Genomic DNA, 23,472 nt, shown 5'->3' on the forward strand with positions numbered 1-23,472 from the left:
GCCAGCAGTTGTGGTTCTACAACCAGCAGTTGTGGTTTCTGAGCCAGCAGTTGTGGCTCTACAGCCAGCAGTTGTGGTTTCTCAGCCAGCAGTTGTGGTTTTTCAGCCAGCAGTTGTGGTTTTACAGCCAGCAGTTTTGGTTCCACAGCCAACAGTTGTGGTTCTTCAGACAGCAGTTGCGGCTTCTCAGCCAGCAGTTGTGGTTCCTCAGCCAGCAGTTTTGGTTCTTCAGACAGCAGTTGTGGTTCTACAGCAGTTGTGGTTCTTCAGCTAGAAGTTGTGGCTCCAAAGCCAGCAGTTGTGGTTCTTCAGCCAGCAGTTGTGGCTCTACAGCCAGCAGATGTGGTTTCTCAGCCAGCAGCTGTGGCTTCTCAGCCAGCAGTTCTGGCTCTACAGCCAGCAGTTGTGGCTCCACAGCCAGTAGTTGTTGTTCTTCAGACAGCAGTTGCGGTTCTTTAGACAGCAGTTGTGGCTCTACAGCCAGCAGTTGTGGTTCTTCAGACAGCAGTTGTGGCTCTACAGCCAACAGTTGTGGTTCTACAACCAGCAGTTGTGACTTTACACCCAGCAGTTGTGGTTCTACAGCCAGCAGTTGTGGCTCTACAGCCAGCAGTTGTGGCTCCACAGCTAGCAGTTGTGCTTATTGAGCCAGCAGTTGTGGCTCTACAGCCAGCAGTTGTGGCTCCACAGCCAGCAGTTCTGGCTTCTCAGCCAGCAGTTGTTGTTCTTCAACCAGCAGTTGCGGTTCTTCAGACAGCAGTTGTGGCTCTACAGCCAGCAGTTGTGGCTTCTCAGCCAGCAGTTGTGGCTTTACAGCCAGTAGTTGTGGTTCTTCAGACAGCAGTTGTGGTTCCACAGCCAGCAGCTGTGGCTCTACAGCCAGCAGTTTTGGTTCTACAACCAGCAGTTGTGACTTTACAGCCAGCAGTTCTGGTTTTACAACCAGCAGTTGTGGTTCCACAGCCAGCAGTTGTAGCTCTACAGCAAGCAGTTGTGGTTCTACAACCAGCAGTTGTGACATTACAGCCAGCAGTTTTGGTTCCACAGCCAACAGTTGTGGTTCTTCAGACAGCAGTTGTGGCTTCTCAGCCAGCAGTTGTGGTTTTACAGCCAGCAGTTGTGGTTTTTCAGACAGCAGTTGTGGTTCTTCAGCCAGCAGTTGTGGTTCTACAGCCAGCAGTTGTGGCTCTACAGTCAGCAGTTGTGGCTCCACAATCAGCAGTTGTGGTTCTACAACCAGCAGTTGTGACTTTACAGCCAGCAGTTGTGGTTTTACAGCCAGCAGTTTTGGTTCCACAGCCAACAGTTGTGATTCTTCAGACAGCAGTTGTGGCTTCCCAGCCAGCAGTTGTGGTTCCTCAGCCAGCAGTTTTGGTTCCACAGCCAGCAGTTTTGGTTCTTCAGACAGCAGTTGTGGCTTCTCAGCCAGCAGTTGTGGTTTTTCAGGCAGCAGTTGTGGTTCTTCAGACAGCATTTGTGGTTCATCAGCCAACAGTTGTGGTTCTTTAGACAGCAGTTGTGGCTCTACAGCCTGCAGTTGTGGTTCTACAGCAGTTGTGGTTCTTCAGCTAGCAGTTGTGGTTCTTCAGACAGCAGTTGTGGTTCTACAACCAGCAGTTGTGGTTCCTGAGCCAGCAGTTGTGGCTCTACAGCCAGCAGTTGTGGTTTCTCAGCCAGCAGTTGTGGCTCCACAGCCAGCAGTTGTGGTTCTTCAGCCAGCAGTTGTGGTTCTTCAGACAGCAGTTGTGGTTTTACAGCCAGCAGTTGTGGTTCTACAGCCAGCAGTTGTGGCCAGCAGTTGTGGCTTCTCAGCCAGCAGTTGTGGTTCTACAGCCAGCAGTTGTGGCTCCACAGCCAGCAGTTGTGGTTCTTTAGCCAGCAGTTGTGGCTCTACAGCCAGCAGAAATGGTTTCTCAGCCAGCAGCTGTGGCTTCTCAGCAAGCAGTTCTGGCTCTACAGCCAGCAGTTGTGGCTTCTCAGCCAGCAGTTGTTGTTCTTCAGCCAGCAGTTGCGGTTCTTTAGACAGCAGTTGTGGCTCTACAGCCAGCAGTTGTGGCTCTACAGCCAACAGTTGTGGTTCTACAACCAGCAGTTGTGACTTTACAGCCAGCAGTTGTGGTTCTTCAGCCAGCAGTTGTGGTTCCTCAGCCAGCAGTCGTGGTTTTACAGCCAGCAGTTGTTGTTCCTCAGCCAGCAGTTTTGGTTCCACAGCCAGCAGTTGTGGTTCTTCAGACAGCAGTTGTGGCTTCTCAGCCAGCAGTTGTTGTTCTTCAGCCAGCAGTTGTGGTTCTACAGACAGCAGTTGTGGTTCTTCAGACAGCAGTTGTGGCTTCTCAGCCAGCAGTTGTTGTTCTTCAGCCAGCAGTTGTGGTTCTACAGACAGCATTTGTGGTTCTACAGCAGTTGTGGCTCCACAGCCAGCAGTTGTGGTTCTTCAGCCAGCAGTTGTGGCTCCAAAGCCAGCAGTTGTGGTTCTACAGCCAGCAGAAATGGTTTCTCAGCCAGCAGCTGTGGCTTCTCAGCAAGCAGTTCTGGCTCTACAGCCAGCAGTTGTGGCTTCTCAGCCAGCAGTTGTTGTTCTTCAGCCAGCAGTTGTGGTTCTTCAGACAGCAGTTGTGGCTCTACAGCCAACAGTTGTGGCTCTACAGCCAACAGTTGTGGTTCTACAACCAGCAGTTGTGACTTTACAGCCAGCAGTTGTGGTTCTTCAGCCAGCAGTTGTGGTTCTTCAGCCAGCAGTTGTGGTTCCTCAGCCAGCAGTCGTGGTTTTACAGCCAGCAGTTGTTGTTCCTCAGCCAGCAGTTTTGGTTCCACAGCCAGCAGTTGTGGTTCTTCAGACAGCAGTTGTGGCTTCTCAGCCAGCAGTTGTTGTTCTTCAGCCAGCAGTTGTGGTTCTACAGACAGCAGTTGTGGTTCTTCAGACAGCAGTTGTGGCTTCTCAGCCAGCAGTTGTTGTTCTTCAGCCAGCAGTTGTGGTTCTACAGACAGCATTTGTGGTTCTACAGCAGTTGTGGCTCCACAGCCAGCAGTTGTGGTTCTTCAGCCAGCAGTTGTGGTTCTTCAGCCAGCAGTTGTGGTTCCTCAGCCAGCAGTCGTGGTTTTACAGCCAGCAGTTGTTGTTCCTCAGCCAGCAGTTTTGGTTCCACAGCCAGCAGTTGTGGTTCTTCAGACAGCAGTTGTGGCTTCTCAGCCAGCAGTTGTTGTTCTTCAGCCAGCAGTTGTGGTTCTACAGACAGCAGTTGTGGTTCTTCAGACAGCAGTTGTGGCTTCTCAGCCAGCAGTTGTTGTTCTTCAGCCAGCAGTTGTGGTTCTACAGACAGCATTTGTGGTTCTACAGCAGTTGTGGCTCCACAGCCAGCAGTTGTGGTTCTTCAGCCAGCAGTTGTGGCTCTAAAGCCAGCAGTTGTGGTTCTACAGACAGCAGTGGTGGTTCTTCAGCTAGCAGTTGTGGTTCTTCAGACAGCAATTGTGGCTCTAAAGCCAGCAGTTGTGGTTCTACAACCAGCAGTTGTGGTTCCTGAGCCAGCAGTTGTGGCTCTACAGCCAGCAGTTGTGGTTTCTCAGCCAGCAGTTGTGGCTTCACAGTCAGCAGTTGTGGTTCTACAGCCAGCAGTTGTGGCTCCAAAGCCAGCAGTTGTGGTTCTACATCCAGCAGTTGTGGCTCCACAGACAGCAGTTGTGGTTTTACAGCCAGCAGTTGTGGCCAGCAGTTGTGGCTTCTCAGCCAGCAGTTGTGGTTCTACAGCCAGCAGTTGTGGCTCTTTAGCCAGCAGTTGTGGCTCCACAGCCAGCAGTTGTGGCTTCTCAGCCAGCAGTTTTGGTTCCACAGCCAGCAGTTGTGGTTCTTCAGACAGCATTTGTGGCTCTACAGCCAGAAGTTGTGGTTCTTCAGCTAGCAGTTGTGGTTCCACAGCCAGTAGTTGTGGTTCTTCAGACAGCAGTTGAGGTTCATCAGCCAGCAGTTGTGGTTCTACAGCCAGCAGTTGTGGCTTCTCAGCCAGTAGTTGTGGTTCTACAGTCAGAAGTTGTCGTTTGTAGCTTCCTGTTAGCTGTACATTTATAAAATCGTGTTAATGGATATTTGTAGTAAATCTGAACATTTTACTATTAGATTAACAGTTATAAATAAAAGTAAATAAATCGTTTTTAATGATATTTCGCTTCAGTAAGAACATTTGTAACAAACACAGCCTGTAATTTACTGTGAATTTAAAACTTAGTGAAATGAAAGTGTATTTTAGATCTTTAAAAAGAAGCTCTTACACTAAATGTGATGTTTAAAGAGAAGAATTCTATTTAAAATGATGAATAAAAGTGTTTTAATGTGATGAAGGTAATAAAGCTGAAGTGTACTGAGGTCGTGTCCTGATTTCACTGCTACACTAATAAAACAAGTGATTTTCTGATGATTGTGATGTAATAACATTAAACATGATTTACAGTCACGTCTCCACTGGTCACTGAGCCGTGAGATTTTAGCTCAACACAAACCTGCTCCATGTTTAAAAGATGTTGTTCCTCCTCATGAACAGATCACCCTGCTTCATGGTACCGTCCTCCACGTCCAGATCATCACCCGAGTCGTCCTGAGGTGAAACTTTATTAGAAGCTGGATAAAAGAGTGTGAATGTGGCTGAGCTGGGCGTTATAGAGGCGTTTGTTTCAGCAGATCTCTTCTCTTGATCCTCCACCATGAGAGAAAAGCAAAATGCTGAAGCTTCATTCCAGTCAGACTTTAGAACCCTGATACACGGGGACACAGAGATGATGTCACAATACTCAGCACCTCACTTCCACTTCCTTCACTTCCACTCACCTTCACTTCTGTGTGCTTCAGTACATTCAGCTCATTTCCATCAACCGCTTCATCCTGGTCAGGGTCACAGTGGGTCAAGTTCCACTGTAAAACACTGGGTACAGAGCAGGAATACCCTGGATAGGGCACCAGTCCATCTCATATACCCAACCCCCCCACACCCGTTTTAAACTGAGGGCACCAGTCCATCTCATATACCCAACCCCCCCACACCCGTTTTAAACTGAGGGCACCAGTCCATCTCATATACCCAACCCCCCCACACCCGTTTTAAACTGAGGGCACCAGTCCATCTCATATACCCAACCCCCCCACACCCGTTTTAAACTGAGGGCACCAGTCCATCTCATATACCCCACACACCCCGCTGTTTTAAACTGAGGGCACCACACACTCACACCTAATTAGGGTAGCCGCTCACCTTATGCAGATATTTGGGAGGTGTGAGGACACTGGAGTGCCTAAAGCTCCTCCTGCTCACATAGTAACATGATGATAAAGTACAATTACTGTTTAATGCATCATGTGTGGTTACATTATATAGAATACATTCATAAATATACATACAGCCATGTGAAAAAGTTAGGACACCCCATGAGAACTTTTGTCTTTTTGAACATATTTCAACAAATGAACATTTAAGCTTCATTTGAACAGTACTGAGAGACGGAGATTCTATCATTAAACAAATAAAACTGAAAAAATGACTTTTAAGAGAAACAGCCTTTAAGTCGTTTCTTTTTTCCACACTAACACAGATATAAAATGATGGCAGATCTGGAGCAAACTTTGCTGAACTGAGATGAAGTGAAATATACATAAATATGAAAGTTCTTCTTTGTTAAAATTTATCACATTCAAATTCACTTAAACATGAGTTTCATCATCAGAACTTTAGCCAGAATCACCTACTAGTGCTTGTAAGCATCCCAGCACAGGAGCTGCACCCACCATCACCTCATTGTTCACCTCCAGATGTTCAGTCCTTAAAACGGGAATATTTGCTGCAGATCCATCAGATTATTTTTAACACGTCTGATGGATCTAAAACAATTTAAACTGGTGTAGCATAAAAATAAACAACTAATATACAGTATATGTTTACATTAAAAACACACATTTACTATATATGCTTTGTCTGTGTTATATTGACTTGTGACTTGACTGTATTTTGTAACTTGTGAACATATCTGCTGTGATGGGTGTGTGGGAGACATTTCCAGTTAATGCCTGAATCTTCAGAATTGATGTCCAACAAATGTATGTGGAGGTGTCTACATACTTCTGACAATGTTTAACCATACTAAACCTTTATGAAATAAATCAGTTCTTGTTTAACATCAGTGCCTGACAAATGTCTTTTAGCTGAATTGGCAGAAATGTTAAAAAGGGAATAACTCTGCAAATGTTGGCAGAGTTATTCCCTCTCTATATTGATGACTGTGGTTTTAAAATACATTGTCCTGCATGGTCATGATCAGGTGTTCACATACTTTTGGTCATGTAGTATGTTTTTTAGTTTTTCTTCATGTAATACGTTCATGTGTTTTAGCTGACAGTTCTATGACCACAAGGTGGCAGTATTACATCTATGAGTGACACATTAATCATTCTAATAAAACCACAGACGAAAATGAATAAAGAACAAAGACTTTTGATAGATGCAATTTTAAAGGATCTTCAAATGTTCTTGACACCTCAGACAGAAGTGTAATAATGAATGAAGGAGCATAAATATGTGGACGTTGTTGGTGTTGAGAGGAACAATCTGAAATAACTCCTTCACAAAACCTTCATATTGCTGTTTGAGAGTGGAATCACCTCTAAACTTTAACTTCTGGTTTGGAGAAAATATCTAGTGCTGGTACTACTGATGTTCTCCTTATTCACATGTATTTACTCTGAGGTCTGATCTTTCCTCCTGAAGGTGAATAAAAGAACGTGTGTATGTGTGATGACCTTCAATTCTTCATTTCTTCATGATTTCTCAGTGTTACAGCAAGACGTGTTTATTCACATTTCTAAAGGGGTGCAGCATTAATTTAAGAAGTGAAACCAGCCCCCCAACAACCAACCAGAATCAGTTAATTATAATGAGTAGAAGCTAAAGTGAGAGAACATGGGGGTGAAAGTGAGATTTGCATGAAGACGGCTGAGTGATCTGCTTTCTCCCAGAATAGAGCAGCACTTTCACCAGATGTTCAACTTCCTTCATCCAAACTCACTGAAGCACAACACACAGCACTGAATCTCCAGCTAAAGATCTTCTCTCCTAACACTAATCATGATGATGAACTAGAAGAAAAGACCAGACAATGTCCAAAATCAAGCTTTATTTCAGCACAGCAAAACTACAGGAAGAGCAACAGGACACTGAACAGAGGAAAGACAGAAATGCAGCATTGTGTAGAACTGAAACTCCATTGTAGAAGCATGTGGAAGTGTCTCCATGTTCAGTTCTATCTGGGAGCTGCTAGCCTTCACACTGGTTCTTTCTGAATACGACGGGATGATCGACGCCACCGTGAGAGACCTTACAGCCAAACTCCTCCCCCTTTTCCCACTGTGCTTTGCTGAGGGTCAGGGTGCTGCCACGCCTCCAACTGCCCCCTTTCAGTTCTTCTGTTCCGGTCACCACCCCGTCCTCCAGCACTGTGCCGTCCACCGTCCAGCTCACCAGCGCCCCCTGTGGAGAGTAACCAGACAGCAGGCAGAGCAGCGAGGCCGATCCCTCAGACAGCTGCAGAGAGGAGGGAGGGAGCAGAGACACGGACGGCTTCACCGTGGGACCGGCTGTACAGGAGAAACAGAACAAAAAGTCCCATTTAGAAACGTTTCCACATCATTTCCTCCTTACTGCTTATTAAGCATCCAGACTGGAAACCTTCATCTGTGTTCAATCATCAATGCAGTGCTGCTGCACACTGTTCTCACATCACTGCAGTTCAGTAGAAACATCTGCAAGCTTCTGTTAGCACATATTCAATATCAACTCTTATTACTTTAGCATTCAACACCAGATGTACAGTCATGTGAAAAAGTTAGGACACCCCATGAGAACTTTTGTCTTTTTGAACATATTTAAACAAATGGACATTTGAGCTTCATTTGAACAGTACTGAGAGATGGAGCTTATATCATTAAACAAATAAAACTGAAAAAATAATTTTGAACACAAGCTGTAAAATACAGTATAATAAACAAAAATTAATATTATTGTGAGGAAAAAATTAGGACACCCCCACATTTATTACTACTTAAAATGTCTAAAATTAGAATCAGGTCACCACATCAGCTGTAATGATTAGACCATTGTTAGAGAACACTGGAGTTTTATTTAAAGCTCAGACATTAGTTTGGTTTCCTCTTGATTGTTGAAGTGAGTGGTATCACCATGGTGAGATCTAAAGAGCTCTGTGAGGCCTTCAGAAAGAAGCTTTTGGATGCATTTGAGTCTGGGAAGGGACTTAAAAATATCTCAAAACAATTAGAAAATAATTTACAAGTGGAGAACATTTAAAACAACCGCCAACATGGCTAGGTCAGTCCATCCTAGCAAGTTCAGCCCAAGACCAGACCACAAGATGTGTCAAAAATCCAATAATCCTACAATGTCATCACAGGACCTACAGGAGCTCTTGCCACAGCTGATGTCAAGGTACATTCATCTACCATCAGAAAGAGACTGCACATGTTTGATTTTCATGGTGTGCAAGAAGGAAACCCTTGCTGTCAAAATAGGGTAAGACTAAAGTTTACCAAAGAAACACCGAGACAAAGATCAGGACTTCTGGAACGATGTACTTTGGACAGATGAATCCAAAGTTGAATTATTTGGGCACAGTAACAGAAGACATGTTGTGCTCAAATATATAAAATATATCAAATATATAACCTCAGTCTCTCAGTACTGTTCACATGAAACTCAAATGTTCATTATGTTTAAATATGTTCAAAAAGACAAAAGTTCTCAAGGGGTGTCCTAACTTTTTCACATGACTGTAGCTGATTACAGAAATATTCATTGTTTAACACAAACACACAGCAGCATTCGTCTGGATTTTACATCAGCACCAGTCACTCGTACCAGTTTACACCAAACTTCATCAACCAGAGACCAGCTTTATATTTACCATCAAAAACACCTGCACATTTATTCAATCTTTAATATTCAGCTGTCAATAGACATAAACAATTACTAAATATTACAGTTACTGTATATTTATTGTTATCAATTACAAATATTTTAATGTAGAAGAAATAAAACTACTTACTTTTTACAATGAGTTTGGTTCCTCCACCAAAAGTGTAGCACAGTGATACATTCCAATGAAGCCGTCGTACAAAAACCTCTGTTCCACTCCAGTGATTCCACACACACACACACACACACACACACACACACACACACACACTATAAGAGCTGTAGTTCTGATCAGACTGGGTTCAGGACTTTCAGAGTCACTGAGACGCAGCACAATGATGAAGGTTCTGATTCTACTGCTGAATACACTCGGCCTCCTCACTCAACGTGAGATTCACTGTTTATTTACTATCTTCATATCAGTCCTCCAACATCAGCGCTCACCATCACCGTCTCTTTATCACCTTCAACTTTTCTCTCTTCTTCTCTTTAGAGTCGTTTGGAGAAATCATCATGACTCAGACTCCAGGATCTCACTCAGTTTCTCCAGGACAAACTGTTACCATCAACTGCAGAGTGAGTCAGAGCATTAGCAGCAGCTACCTCCACTGGTACCAGCAGAAACCTGGAGAAGCTCCTAAACTCCTGATCTATAGAGCATCTACTCTTCAGTCTGGAATTCCTGGACGTTTTAGTGGAAGTGGATCTGGTACAGAATATTCTCTAAAAATTACGGGAGTCCAGGCTGAAGATGCAGGAGATTATTACTGTCAGCAGGGAGACAGCCTTCCCTTCACACAGTGTTATTTACTGGTACAAAAACTCAGCTGTAGAGGAAGTTCTCTGAAACACACACTGATCTGAGAACATCTGCAGAGCTGCTAAAGCTGCACTCCACTGAACATCATCATCTACAAAGCACTACAGTACTGAGCATGTTCCTCTCTTTGTGGTGTTCTCCTCACTGTGGAACAAGGATTCTCATCAGCACATGGAACATCTCACTAGTAGAATGAATGTTTGAGATGAAGCAGCAGTGCTAGAAGAGATGATATGAATGAAACCATCATGACATGTTCTGTACATTCAGATAGATGTGATTAAAGTGAATGTAAAATACACTATAGAGCCAAAAGTATGTGGACACCTGACCATGTGCTTGTTGGACATCCCAGTCGAAATCCATGTTCCTAAAAAAGCCCTCTCCCTAGTTTGCAGTTTTAACAGCCTTCACTCAACTGGAAAGTTTTCCACAAGACGTCAGGTTCTCAATAGGGTTTAGATCAGGACACTAGAGTTCCTCATTATATCATGTCTTTATGGATCTTGCTTTGTGCACAGGGACATAGTCATGCTCAAACAGGAAGAGGCCTTCCCTAAACTGTTGCCACAAAGCTATAATCATATCATTTATATAACTGGTTTTATACACCTGTTTGCAATGAGTGTGGCTGAAACACATGAACCTAATAATTAGGAGGGGTGTCCACATACTTTTGGTCATATAGTGTTCGGTCTGATCAGTTCAAGTTTCAGTTCATACAAACAATAAAATGTGCTGAGAACGATTCATCACTTAGATCAAATCTCCTGATTGGTCGTTTCATGATTGAATCGATTCCTTTCTACCCCATAAATCACTGAACATGTAACGCTGTGCAGAATTACAGATGAGCTACAGTCAGTAACAGTATAACTACAATGTGAACATATGGTAGATTCACCTAATAGTGGATATGAGGAGGAGGAGGAGGAGGAGGATCTTCATCTACACTCTCTGTACTCTGAAAATAAAAGCTGATCATCATTTGATGTGGTTTTAAACATAACCAGTTCTCACCAATATAAAATGAGAGCTGATGATCAGATGATCATGAGGATTCTACAGAATATTTAAGATGAAATACTGACTGGTTCCAGTTTCTGCTGTTGATGGTTAAAATGGTCTGTTTGTTCCACAGACCAGCATCTCAGTTCCAGCTCAGTTCAGCTAAACCTTGTAACTCTTTCTGATCATTTATTACAACTTTTATATCAAACTATCATCTGTCTTTATTTAGATAATATAGAGTATTTTAAATTATGTGGACACCCCTCCTAAATACTGAGTACATGAGTGCAGGTCACAATTACTATAGTAAATAAAGGGAGAATAAGAGACAGTACAGGAGATACTTCCTTATGTAGCAGCTGATTGTTCTTTCACCATAAGGTGGCAGTATTGCATCTCTGAGTGACACATTCACACTGTTCCACTACAGTGATTACACACACACACACACACACACACACACACACACACACACACACACACACGCACACACACACACACACACACACACACACACACACACACACACACACACACACACACACACACACTACATGCTTCAGTGCTCTGTCAGTGTTTAAAGCTCTGTGAGTTTAACACTTCATGACTGAGAACTGCTGACCAGCATCTTCACCCACATCAACCATGACCTTCATCTCCATCTTCATCTGCACACTGGCTCTCTGCACTCAAGGTAACACGATGCTTTATGTTCTACTGGTGAGGAGGCTCTGCCATGTGGAGAAGATCCACTAGATGAACCTTAAACTCCACATGGTTCTTCATGTAGTGAACGTCTTTATTCTTCTTATTGTTTTCAGGATCCAGAGGTCAGGTGACTGTGACTCAGAGTCCTGCAGTAAAACATGTTGATCCAGGAGCTTCAGTCACCATCAACTGTAAAACCAGTCCTGCTGTTCCTAGTAGTAGTTATTTACACTGGTATCAGCAGAAACCTGGAGAAGCTCCTAAACTCCTGATCTACCAGACTAGCAGCAGAGCATCAGGTATTCCAGATCGTTTCAGTGGCAGTGGATCTGGATCTGACTTCACTCTGACCATCAGTAGAATTGAGACTGGAGATGCAGGAGATTATTACTGTCAGAGTGCACATTATATCAGTGGTAGCTGGATCTTCACACAGTGTTATATGGTGGTACAAAAACCTGGGTGAGTGGAAGTGTACAGTAACTGCACTGCTGCAGCTGGGACCGACTGCAGGTGCTGAGGGGGAGGATGTGATACAGTACAATCATTCACTCTGTACAGGAAACACCTCACTCACTCACTACTTCTCCTAAATACAAGCTTTATTATTATTAACATAATAACAACCACTTCATCCTGATCAGGGTCACAGTGGTGTAAAGCTGGTGTAGATCACAAACACATTTACTTGCTCATTTAGTCCCAGGAGGATTTATAGCAGCCAATCCACCTTTTGCATTACAGAAGGTGTTGAATTATTTCATATAATGAAATAGTAAAATTATGCCGAAACTGGCAAGAGAAAGGAACGACCTTTTATTATTTATTTAGCTCATGTTAATTAAACTTGAGTTTAGAAGAACTCTTAAAAGAGAATTGAACTGACAGCGAGTTCCAAGATGAAGCAGTAAACCAGAAGATGGTTCAGTTAAATCATACTGCATACTATAGTACACACTACTATAGGATTAGTATGCAGTATATACTGGGGCAGTAGGACATTTTGAACAGAGCTGCTGGCTTTGGTTGGGATTGGGGGCGGGTCTGGAGGTGGTAACTCCTGCATTGATTGGTGCACACCTTCATACCCAACCAATAGGATTGAACTTCACCTTATTACAGCTAACAATCAGCAGCTGGAGCTCATCTAGTAGAAACTACTTTATCTCCATGTGCTGTTTGCTTCAGTTGGTTTGTGACTTCATGGTGAATTGAGGAGCTACAAGTTACAACAACATTAAAACAATAATTAAAAAAAAGGGAAAAATAATGTTTTTATTTAGTTTTAAACATGTGATTTTGTTGTTTTTCTCTCTCAGAAGCTGGTTTATGATGTTAGTTTTGGTCTCTACAGAGTTAGTAGTTTGGAGGTTTTGCTCAGATGTGAATAACATGAATCTTTATAGATTTAGTGCTGATTATTCTGAGCCTAAAATCTCATGAGAGTAAATAAGGAGGTTCAGCATGTTCTCCACCATTTGCTTCATTATTGTGTGTACTGGTTTTACTGGTTGAGTTACAGCTGAGGCACAACTGCTAAAAACTAAATCTTACATTATCAGCTCTATTCTTTCATATTTGTGAAGTGTTGCATAATCACACAATCTTCTTCTTCCTAACACATTACACCTGATAACAATGACAATGCTAGTAATGCTAGCTACGTTCATTTGAAAACAAAAAAATCAGTGATGACATCGTTTCTACCATAAACATACAACTCAAACACACCAGCAGAGACTGTTGTCCCATTCATCAAATCTTTTCTGTCTTTGTCATTCATTGTGTCATAGCCGTAAAAATTATCTTGAGGGTATAAACCTACGTACTCATTCATTTCAATGTGCTTGGCTAATACATCAACCCTAAATCTAACATGCTCAGATAAAGAGGATTCTCCACACAAATGTAATTGAAAGCAAAATGAGAACTATGTAGCGTGGTATGGAGATCAGTACAACTGGCAGTGAAATGTTTTTGTGACTGCTCTGCCACAGTAATTACAAAATCTACAAAACATATGTCTATATATACACAGACATGTATACATATAAATTAGATTGTGTAAATTTATTCCTGAATGTTATTTTGGTTGAGGACTCAAATAGCTTGTGGGAAAAAGCTCCTTCTCATCCTCTCCGTTTTGGCTTTTAGAGCACGAAAACGCTTCCCAGACTGTAACAAAGAAAACAGACCATTGCTGGGATGACTGGGGTCCTTTACTATTCTCCTGGCCCTTGTCCAGCACCATTTTCTGTACATGGACTGCAGGTCAGGAAGCTTAGTCCGGATGATGCGCTCAGCTGAATGCACCACCCTCTGGAGAGCCTGCCTATCCTGCTTGGTGCTGTTTCCAAACCAGGCAGTGATGTTTCCTGTTATGATGGATTCAATGGTGCAGGTGTAGAAGCCAAGAAGCACCTTGGAGGGTAGTTTGAAGTCCATTAAGCGCCCATGGTGATATAGACCCTAACAAGCCTTCTTTGCCAGCGCAGTGGTGTGGTAAAGTTGTAGACGAGTTGTAGACCAGATAGTGGTGATGTGACCATCCTCATCAGCACTTGTATACCGGCACAGATTTCTGCTAGATCCACGGTGAATAGATGCAAGGATGCAGGGCGATTCCTAAAGTGACACATCGCTTATAAATATCCAGAGGCAGGTGTTGCTTACTGTCCAGGGACAAAAGTTTGTCGAATAAAATGCCATGTTGAGATTAACTAGTATGGAGTTCAAATTAGTCCTGTAATACAACAGTGCAGAAGTCTGCCCCAAGCCCACCTATCTGGTGAAAATAAAGCAGTTAAAATTACGTTTTCACACCAGCTGAAACACTGACAACTCGAGAAAGTTGAGACTTACTCAGAAGAAGCCGGTGAAACACCGGGTGAAACAGGGCAGCGAAAGCTCGTATTAGGCAGGTGACAGAGGCAGACGAAAATAAGTCCATGGAAGCCAAGTTTTACATCCAGTTTGAAGACTTTATTATAGTATCCAGTTTAGTAGAGTCGATCACGATTTTACAGTCATTAAACACAACAATCACAGCGGCTGACAAACCCGCCGGCGTTCACTCTATCGGAAGTCAACACTGACTTTTAATCCTCTCTAGTTAGGCCCTATCGTCGTTGTTAGAGATCATTAATGACAGAGAGTCATTAAGGCAGGCTGGCTGGTTCTTCAGGACTGGAACAATGACGGATTGTTTAAAGCACGTTGGTACGATGCGCTGGTTCAGCGATAAGTTAAAAATGTCCGCACTCACCAGTCTGGTGGGTGGGCTACTGTAATCCGTGATTGTCCAAAGTCCCTGCCACAGGGTTCTAGAGTCACTCTGCTGGAACTTTGTCTCTATTTTCTCCCCTTAGCGCCACCTCGCCTCCTTCACCGCTCTGCGTACTCTGTAAGATGCAGCTTTATACTCCTCCATGTTACCGCTGATGAGCCCCGCATTGTAGGCAGCGGTGCGAGAGTTCAGGGTGTCGCGGACGGTTTTATCCACCCACGGCTTTAGGGTGGCCACATTTATAGTCACAAAAAGGAGGACATTACATCCCAAAAAGGAGGACATTACATCCCAAAAAGGAGGACATTACACCCAAAAGGAGGAACCAGGGGGACATGACACTGCCAGGAACAAGCGGACATGACACTGCAACACAAAGACTGAAACCAGAACCCATATAACAGAGTTTTTGACCAATTTAAGCAAGAATTCTATAACAAATTACTGTTTTACTCACTAAATGTAAGTAAATGTCTACTTTTCATATTTAAGTTTACTTTTTGGCATTTTCACAGCATTTCTGAGCATGAGAACTGACTAATTGACTCAGGTAGAGGTGTATACAGAACAGAGCGGGCGGGCGAATCACAGACTAGCATTTAGAGGGCGGACCTTCTGCGATTGACCAGTGGTAGCACTATAAGCAGTCAAATGAGGCTGTTAAACCAATGAAATACAAAGTGTGACGAGACGGTAAAAGGGAAGGTCGACAACGCCACCCCAGGTATTTATACCCAGGGAACAAACACCATTACTTAACCCAAATAGGGCACACAGATTCGTTATACAAGAAAAGAAGGACAGAGACTTGTCTCCACTCAAAACAATGGGTTTTTATTTATACAACTACTCATTATGAAACAAATTACGAATAAATAAACAAACAAAAAAACACAAAAAAAGCAAAAGAACAATTCACACAGAATCACTTGACCAGAATCAAGAAAAATAAAATAGTAGTAGTACGAAAACCGGATGTGACACTCAAGGACTTACCAGTCAGGAGGCCGACTCACTCACCTACAAGGAGACGCTGATAAAAAAAAGCAAAGCATAGCACAAGCCACACATACATGTGCGCCACATACAGTGTATCACAAAAGTAAGTACACCCCTCACATTTCTGCAAATATTTCATTATATCTTTTCATGGGACAACACTATAGACATGAAACTTGGATATAACTTAGAGTAGTCAGTGTACAGCTTGTATAGCAGTGTAGATTTACTGTCTTCTGAGAATAACTCAACACACAGCCATTAATGTCTAAATAGCTGCAACATAAGTGAGTACACCCCACAGTGAACATGTCCAAATTGTGCCCAAATGTGTCGTTGTCCCTCCCTGGTGTCATGTGTCAAGGTCCCAGGTGTAAATGGGGAGCAGGGCTGTTAAATTTGGTGTTTTGGGTACAATTCTCTCATACTGGCCACTGGATATTCAACATGGCACCTCATGGCAAAGAACTCTCTGAGGATGTGAGAAATAGAATTGTTGCTCTCCACAAAGATGGCCTGGGCTATAAGAAGATCGCTAACACCCTGAAACTGAGCTACAGCATGGTGGCCAAGGTCATACAGCGGTTTTCCAGGACAGGTTCCACTCGGAACAGGCTTCGCCAGGGTCGACCAAAGAAGTCGAGTCCACGTGTTCGGCGTCATATCCAGAGGTTGGCTTTAAAAAATAGACACATGAGTGCTGCCAGCATTGCTGCAGAGGTTGAAGACGTGGGAGGTCAGCCTGTCAGTGCTCAGACCATACGCCGCACACTGCATCAACTCGGTCTGCATGGTCGTCATCCCAGAAGGAAGCTGACGCACAAGAAAGCCCGCAAACAGTTTGCTGAAGACAAGCAGTCCAAGAACATGGATTACTGGAATGCCCTGTGGTCTGACGAGACCAAGATAAACTTGTTTGGCTCAGATGGTGTCCAGCATGTGTGGCGGCGCCCTGGTGAGAAGTACCAAGACAACTGTATCTTGCCTACAGTCAAGCATGGTGGTGGTAGCATCATGGTCTTGGGCTGCATGAGTGTTGCTGGCACTGGGGAGCTGCAGTTCATTGAGGGAAACATGAATTCCAACATGTACTGTGACATTCTGAAACAGAGCATGATCCCCTCCCTTTGAAAACTGGGCCTCATGGCAGTTTTCCAACAGGATAACGACCCCAAACACAACCTCCAAGATGACAACTGCCTTGCTGAGGAAGCTGAAGGTAAAGGTGATGGACTAAACCCAATTGAGCACCTGTGGCGCATCCTCAAGTGGAAGGTGGAGGAGTTCAAGGTGTCTAACATCCACCAGCTCCGTGATGTCATCATGGAGGAGTGGAAGAGGATTCCAGTAGCAACCTGTGCAGCTCTGGTGAATTCCATGCCCAGGAGGGTTAAGGCAGTGCTGGATAATAATGGTGGTCACACAAAATATTGACACTTTGGGCACAATTTGGACATGTTCACTGTGGGGTGTACTCACTTATGTTGCAGCTATTTAGACATTAATGGCTGTGTGTTGAGTTATTTTCAGAAGACAGTAAATCTACACTGCTATACAAGCTGTACACTGACTACTCTAAGTTATATCCAAGTTTCATGTCTATAGTGTTGTCCCATGAAAAGATATAATGAAATATCTGCAGAAATGTGAGGGGTGTACTCACTTTTGTGATACACTGTACACACACACACACTAAAGACAACGACAAACAAGTAACTAACACACACACCGTGAAAAACCCCACACTACACACCTATGCATCTCCAGCTAGATGGTGGTCTAACCCGCCCCAGTAGGCCCTCTATCTAATTCACAATACCGATTACAAATAATAAAATAATCCAATAACCAATTATTATGAAACAACCAATGCCACAAACAATGCAATACCAATTATAACTTAAATCTACTACTACTGCTAACACACTCAGCAAAGCAGACAAACAACAATCAAAGCAAAACAAAACAATTAAAACAGCAAAGCAAGAAAATAACAAAAAACAATACAATACAAACACAGAAACAAAACAGTACAAAACAATAAGAGTAACAAAACAATACCAAACAATAAAGGAAACAAAACAGCAGGAGCCAGTCGATTATTGTTACTCCGTTTATCCAAACGGAAAACAGCAGAAAACATGAAGATAATTCAGCTAACGCTGACAAACATCCGACCTCGTGTCGTAGCGTGAATAATGGCAAAACCCACCTAAAAGCGGTCAGTCGCAGAAAGCACAGACGCCAGGTCCTGAAGACAGTTTACTAGCTCACAATCCAGCCACTGGCTCAAACAATCAGCCACAACTTCACGACCCGGAAAAGCAGGAACCAGACCTCGAATGGAACCCCCTCGGCGGAAGTGATCACCCAGGTAACGGACGCCATAGCGTACTAGATCCCCTCTATTTATAGCCACTAGACATGCCAATAAGATTCTGATTGGACGGGTGGCAAAACGGGTGGGAGAAAAAAATATATAATACCATAATACCACAAAAGCATTTGTTTTGACATGTACCTGAGACAATGACAGATAATATTGATCAAAAATGAAACCAGTTCACACCAAAAGGAGGATTTTTAAGTGTCCGTCCTAGCGTTGCGTGGATGAAGGACTGGCAGCTGAAAAACCGGACTGTCCGACCTAAAGCCGGACGTCTGGCCACCCTACACGGCTTCTGGTTGGGAAAAGTTTTCACTACGTTTTTTTCCACCGTATCGACCACCAGTTTACCATCATGCACACACCATCTCCTCTTGTCTTTCTCGACTCAATTGTTCTGTCCATATGGTATACCGAGAAGCACTCCGGGTGGAGGAACAGGTGATCAGACTGACCCAGGTGGGGGAGGGATGTGGCTTTGTTGGCATCAGCAACATTTGTGTAAACATGGTCCAAAGTTTTTAGTCCGCTTGTGGTGCAGTGGACGTTCTGATAAAACTTTGGAAGTCCAGATCTTAAACTGCAATGATTAAAGTCCCCAGCAACAATAAATGCTCCATCTGGGTGCAAATTTGCTGACAGCAGTACATAGGTCTTTTATAGCTATGTTAGCATTAGCATTCGGAGAAATATAAACTGCAGTAACAACAATGCAGGAAAACTCACGTGGAAGATAGAAAGGTCTACACTTTATAACCAGGTATTCCAGGTCAGCAGAGCAGTAGTTGTTCACTATGACATTCCATGCACCATGTTTTGTTTACATAAATGCAAACACCACCACCGCGGCTCTTACCCGATGCTGCTGCTACTCTATCAGCTCTGAAGATCGCGTGCCCCTCCAGCTCCACCACGCTGTTCGAATAGAATAGAATAGAATCTTTATTGTCACTATACACAAGTACAATGAAATTTTGAGTGGCATCTCTCCAAAAGAGTAGCAGCAGTAGAAGAAAGGCAGTAGTAGAAAATTATTTACACTCTAAAAAAAATAAATAATAAAAATAAGATAATAAAAAAAATCTTTGCACTTTTTAAGTGAATTTACATTTTTACTTTAAATATTAAATACTGACTGGGTGTGCAAATGCTGCATAGTCCGTGTGTGACGTAGTCCTGTGTGTGTGCTCAGTCCTTTTCAGTCCTGTGGTGTGTGATGGAGGCCACAGCTCTAGGAAAAAAGCTGTTCCTTAGTCTGTTTGTACGTGCTTTTATTGTCTTGAATCGTTTGCCTGAGGGTAGTAGCTGGAACAGTGTGTGTCCGGGGTGTGTGGTGTCTTTGATGATGCTGCCAGCCTTCTTCCTCAGTCGGCCAGCATACAACACATCCAGGTGTGAAAGTTCTGTGCCAATAATCCGTTGAGCTGTTTTCACTACGCGATGCAGACCTTACGCTCGGCGGCAGTGCAGCTTAAATACCACACTGTTAAATTGCTGGTCAGAATACTTTCTATTGTGCTCTTGTAAAAGTTTACTAGTAGTTTCTGTGGTAGCTTGGCCTTTTTCAGCTTCCTGAGAAAGAAGAGTCTTTGTTGAGCTTTCTTAATCAAGTGTGAGGTGTAAACAGTCCACGTCAGCTGGTCAGACGCGTAGACTTTTCACCATCTCCACCTTGTCTCCATTGATGTGCAGGGGGAGGTGGTTTATCTCCTTTGTTTTTCGAAAGTCAATGACGATCTACTTTGTCTTAGTGGTGTTAAGAGCCATGTTGTTTAATGTACACCAATCAGACAAGTGAGCTACGTCCTGCCGGTAGGCCATCTCCTGATTGTTGGAGATCAGTCCGACTATTGTTGTCATCTGCAAATGTAATTATTCTGTTGGAATTGTGAATGGGGGTACAGTCCTGTGTAAAAAGTGTGAAAAGCATAGGGCTTAACACAACCCTGCGGAGTTCCTGTGTTTAAGATGAGGGTGGAGGAGGTGTGGTTGCCAATTTTGACCTTTTGTGGACGTCCAGTGAGAAAATCCATAATCCAGGTACACATTGAGGAAGTCAGGCCCAGGTTCACCAGTTTGCTGACCAGTTTATTGGGGATGATCGTGTTAAATGCGGAGCTAAAGTCCACAAATAAAATCCTTACATAGCTGTCAGGTTCCTCCAAATGTGTCAGTGCGGTGTGGAGTGCTGTTGTGATGGCGTCCTCTGTGGAGCGATTTGGTTGGTAGGCAAACTGATACATGTCCAGGCCAGGTGGGATGACTGTTCTGATGTGTGAAAGCACCAGCTTCTCGAAGCATTTCATGACTATGGGTGTTAGAACCACTGGACGATAGTCATTCAGGCATGATGAAGCCGATTTCTTGGGTACAGGAACGATGGTGGAGGATTTGAGAAACGTTGGGACAGCAGCTTGTTGGAGTGAGAGGTTGAATATGCTGGTAAACACCTCTGTAAGCTGGTCAGCACATGCTTTCAGCACCCGGCCGGGAATTCCATCTGGACCTGCCGCTTTGCTTGCATTGACTTTCCTCAGGGTGGTTCTCACCTGATGGTGGTTTAGAACCAGTGTTGGTCCCCCAGCAGTCGGGTTGGTGAGTGGGGGGATGGGCAGAGCCACATTCTGAGTGTCAAAACGGGAGAAGAATTGGTTCAGAGCATCAGGCAGTGTCGGGTCATCATTAGGCAGGACATTGGTGGTGTTATAGACAGGGCCCTTATACCATTCCACATGCTGTGTGCATTGTTGTTATTGAAATGGTCCTCAATGCGCTGTTTGTGTTTCCGTTTTACCTCCCTGATGCCTCTTTTAATTTTCCCCCGTGCTTCACTGTAGGTTTGTTTGTCACCTGACCTGAATGCTGCATCACGCTCCTTAAGTAGTGTCCTCACCTTGCCATTTATCCATGGTTTTTGATTAGGAAACACCTTTATTGTTCTTTGTGTTAGCACATTTTCTGTACAAAAATTTATGTATCCTAGAACTGAAGCAGTGTATTCCTCCAAGTCTGTCACCTCTGCAAACAAGTCCCAATTTGTGCTATCAAAGCAGTCCTGTAGCATTGAGGTGGTTTCCTCAGACCACACTTGTACTGTCCTGATATTTGGTTTTGTTCTGCAGATCTTTGGTCTGTAAGCTGGGATCAGAGTAAGAGAAATATGATCCGACTGTCCTAGATGTGCAGATGGAGAGGCTTTAAACATCCCTGAGATGTTCGTGTACACTTGGTCCAGGGTTTTGTTCTCTCTCGTCGGGAAATGTACATTACTGTGAAATTTGGGCTTGACCGATTTTAGATCCCTGCTACAATAATAACACTGTCTGGGTGCGCAGTCAGCTGGTTATTAATGCTGTCATGTAGCTTTTCCAGTGCTAACTTGGCATTAGCGTCTAGGGGGATGTATACTGCCGTGATTGTTGTTGTGGTAAATTCCCTTGGTAAAAAGAACAGTACGGGGTCGTCATTGTTACATTTTCTATTTGAAAATTCTCCACACGTTCTCTATTGGGGACAGGTCAGGACTGCAGGCAGACCAGTCCAGTACCTGTACCCTCTTCTTTCACAGCCGTGCCTTTGTAATGTGTGCAGCAGGTGGTTTTGCATCGTCTTGTTGAAAAATGCTGGACGTCCCTGGAAAAGACGACGTGTTTAAGGCAGCACATGTTGCTCTAAGATCTCAATGTACTTTTAGGTACAGAGTGTAAATGACCTTTATCAAGGGCACTGACACACCCCATACCATGACAGACCCTGATACTGACACTCCCATACCATGACAGACCCTGGTACTGACACACCCCCATACCATGACAGACCCTGGTACTGACACACCCCCATACCATGACAGACCCTGGTACTGACACGCCCCCATACCATGACAAGGCTTTTGGACTTGTTGCTAATAACAGTCTGGATCCTTTCCGTCTTTGGTCCGGAGCACACGCCGTCCATTTGTTCCAAAAAAGACCTGGATTGCTGATATATCTGACCACAAGACACATTTCCACTGTGTGATGGTCCATCCTAGATGCCCCCGAGCCCAGAGAAGTTGACGCCGCTTCAGGACATGGTTAACATAAGGCTTCTTTATTGCACTGATTTCGGGTTGTAAATTCAGGCTCGTCAGGGACAGTTTAACTGTTTTCGGTACATGGAGGGAGACGTTGCCAGCGTGCTAGCGGGTTGTGCAGCCTCAGCCCATCGGTTTGAACATCCTGATGCTAACTGTGTTAGCTTAGTGAGCTAAAACTGTGTCTAAATAATCTGCCTTATGAGTTTCATGTCTTATTAGAATCCTCTCTACTGAGGCAGCTGATCAGGTAGGTAGTGGCAGCAGGGCAGCTCACATTATTTTCATTATATAATTTTGTAAGTGATAAATGAAACGTACACCTGCGCTCACATCAATCTCTGGAGGTCGGCAGTGATCCTTTACAATTTTGCCTCCTGATTTATTGCCCCCCATCCACAAGCTCCGTCCTAAATGCCCCTCAAGGGCACGAGAGAAGGACGTGCCGCATTTTTCATGTCAGGGTGCACGTTTTCTTTTCGGCTCTTTAGCTTTTATCATCAGCCGTAAAACGCGTTGGGCTATCAGGCGCCGCCGTCTCACCCATGACTGATATAATTGATGCTAACTTGCTGATTTAAAGCCACACGCACTGAGCTTGAATTGATCCTGGACCGGAGAGATCAGGGTCATTAATACTGCCAAATCTGGGACTGTACAGGGTGTGGACGAGCATCAGATTGATGGACATCCCATTCCGATACCAATGCCATAAATATACAAATATACAAATACCTCCACCCATGTTTCCATAAGATTTTGCAGTGTGTCTGTTGGAATTTGTGCTAATTGTGACAAAATAGAAATAAAAAAGATTGGCTTGTACTGGATTGAGGCTAATATCATCCTTACTGTGAAACATGGTGGTGGCAGCATCAGTATATAAAGGTGCTTCTCAGTGGCAGGGACTGGGGCTAATACAAATATAGTAATAATAATCCACTGATCAGGTATAACATTATGACCACCTTCCTAATATTGTGTTGGTCCCCCGCTTTTGCTGCCAAAACAGCCCTGACCCGTCAAGGCATGGACTCCACACCACCTGGCACCATGATGTCAGCAGCAGATCCTTTAACTCCTGTAGGTTGTGAGGTGGAGCCTCCATGGATCAGACTTGTTTGTCCAGCATGTCCCACAGATGCTCGATCGGATCGAGATCTGGGGAATTTGGAGGCCAGGTCGACACCTCAAACTGGTTGTTTTGCTCCTCAAAACATTCCTGAAGCA

The 23,472-nt window shown here is 43.8% G+C and overlaps 1 pseudogene and 1 gene segment (V, D, J or C); one reads left to right on the plus strand and one right to left on the minus strand.

Annotated features, from left to right (window-relative positions):
- LOC134316941 (zinc finger protein 850-like) overlaps positions 1-23,472 on the minus strand; it is a 1,214,164-nt pseudogene that overhangs the window by 1,112,006 nt on the left and 78,686 nt on the right.
- LOC134317556 (Ig kappa chain V-III region MOPC 63-like) overlaps positions 1-23,472 on the plus strand; it is a 152,592-nt gene that overhangs the window by 16,551 nt on the left and 112,569 nt on the right. Inside the window, 1 exon segment of the V gene segment in view lies at positions 21,357-21,373. Coding sequence covers positions 21,357-21,373 — 17 coding nt within the window.

Source organism: Trichomycterus rosablanca, chromosome 1, assembly GCF_030014385.1.
Source record: "Trichomycterus rosablanca isolate fTriRos1 chromosome 1, fTriRos1.hap1, whole genome shotgun sequence".
NCBI lineage: Eukaryota > Metazoa > Chordata > Actinopteri > Siluriformes > Trichomycteridae > Trichomycterus > Trichomycterus rosablanca.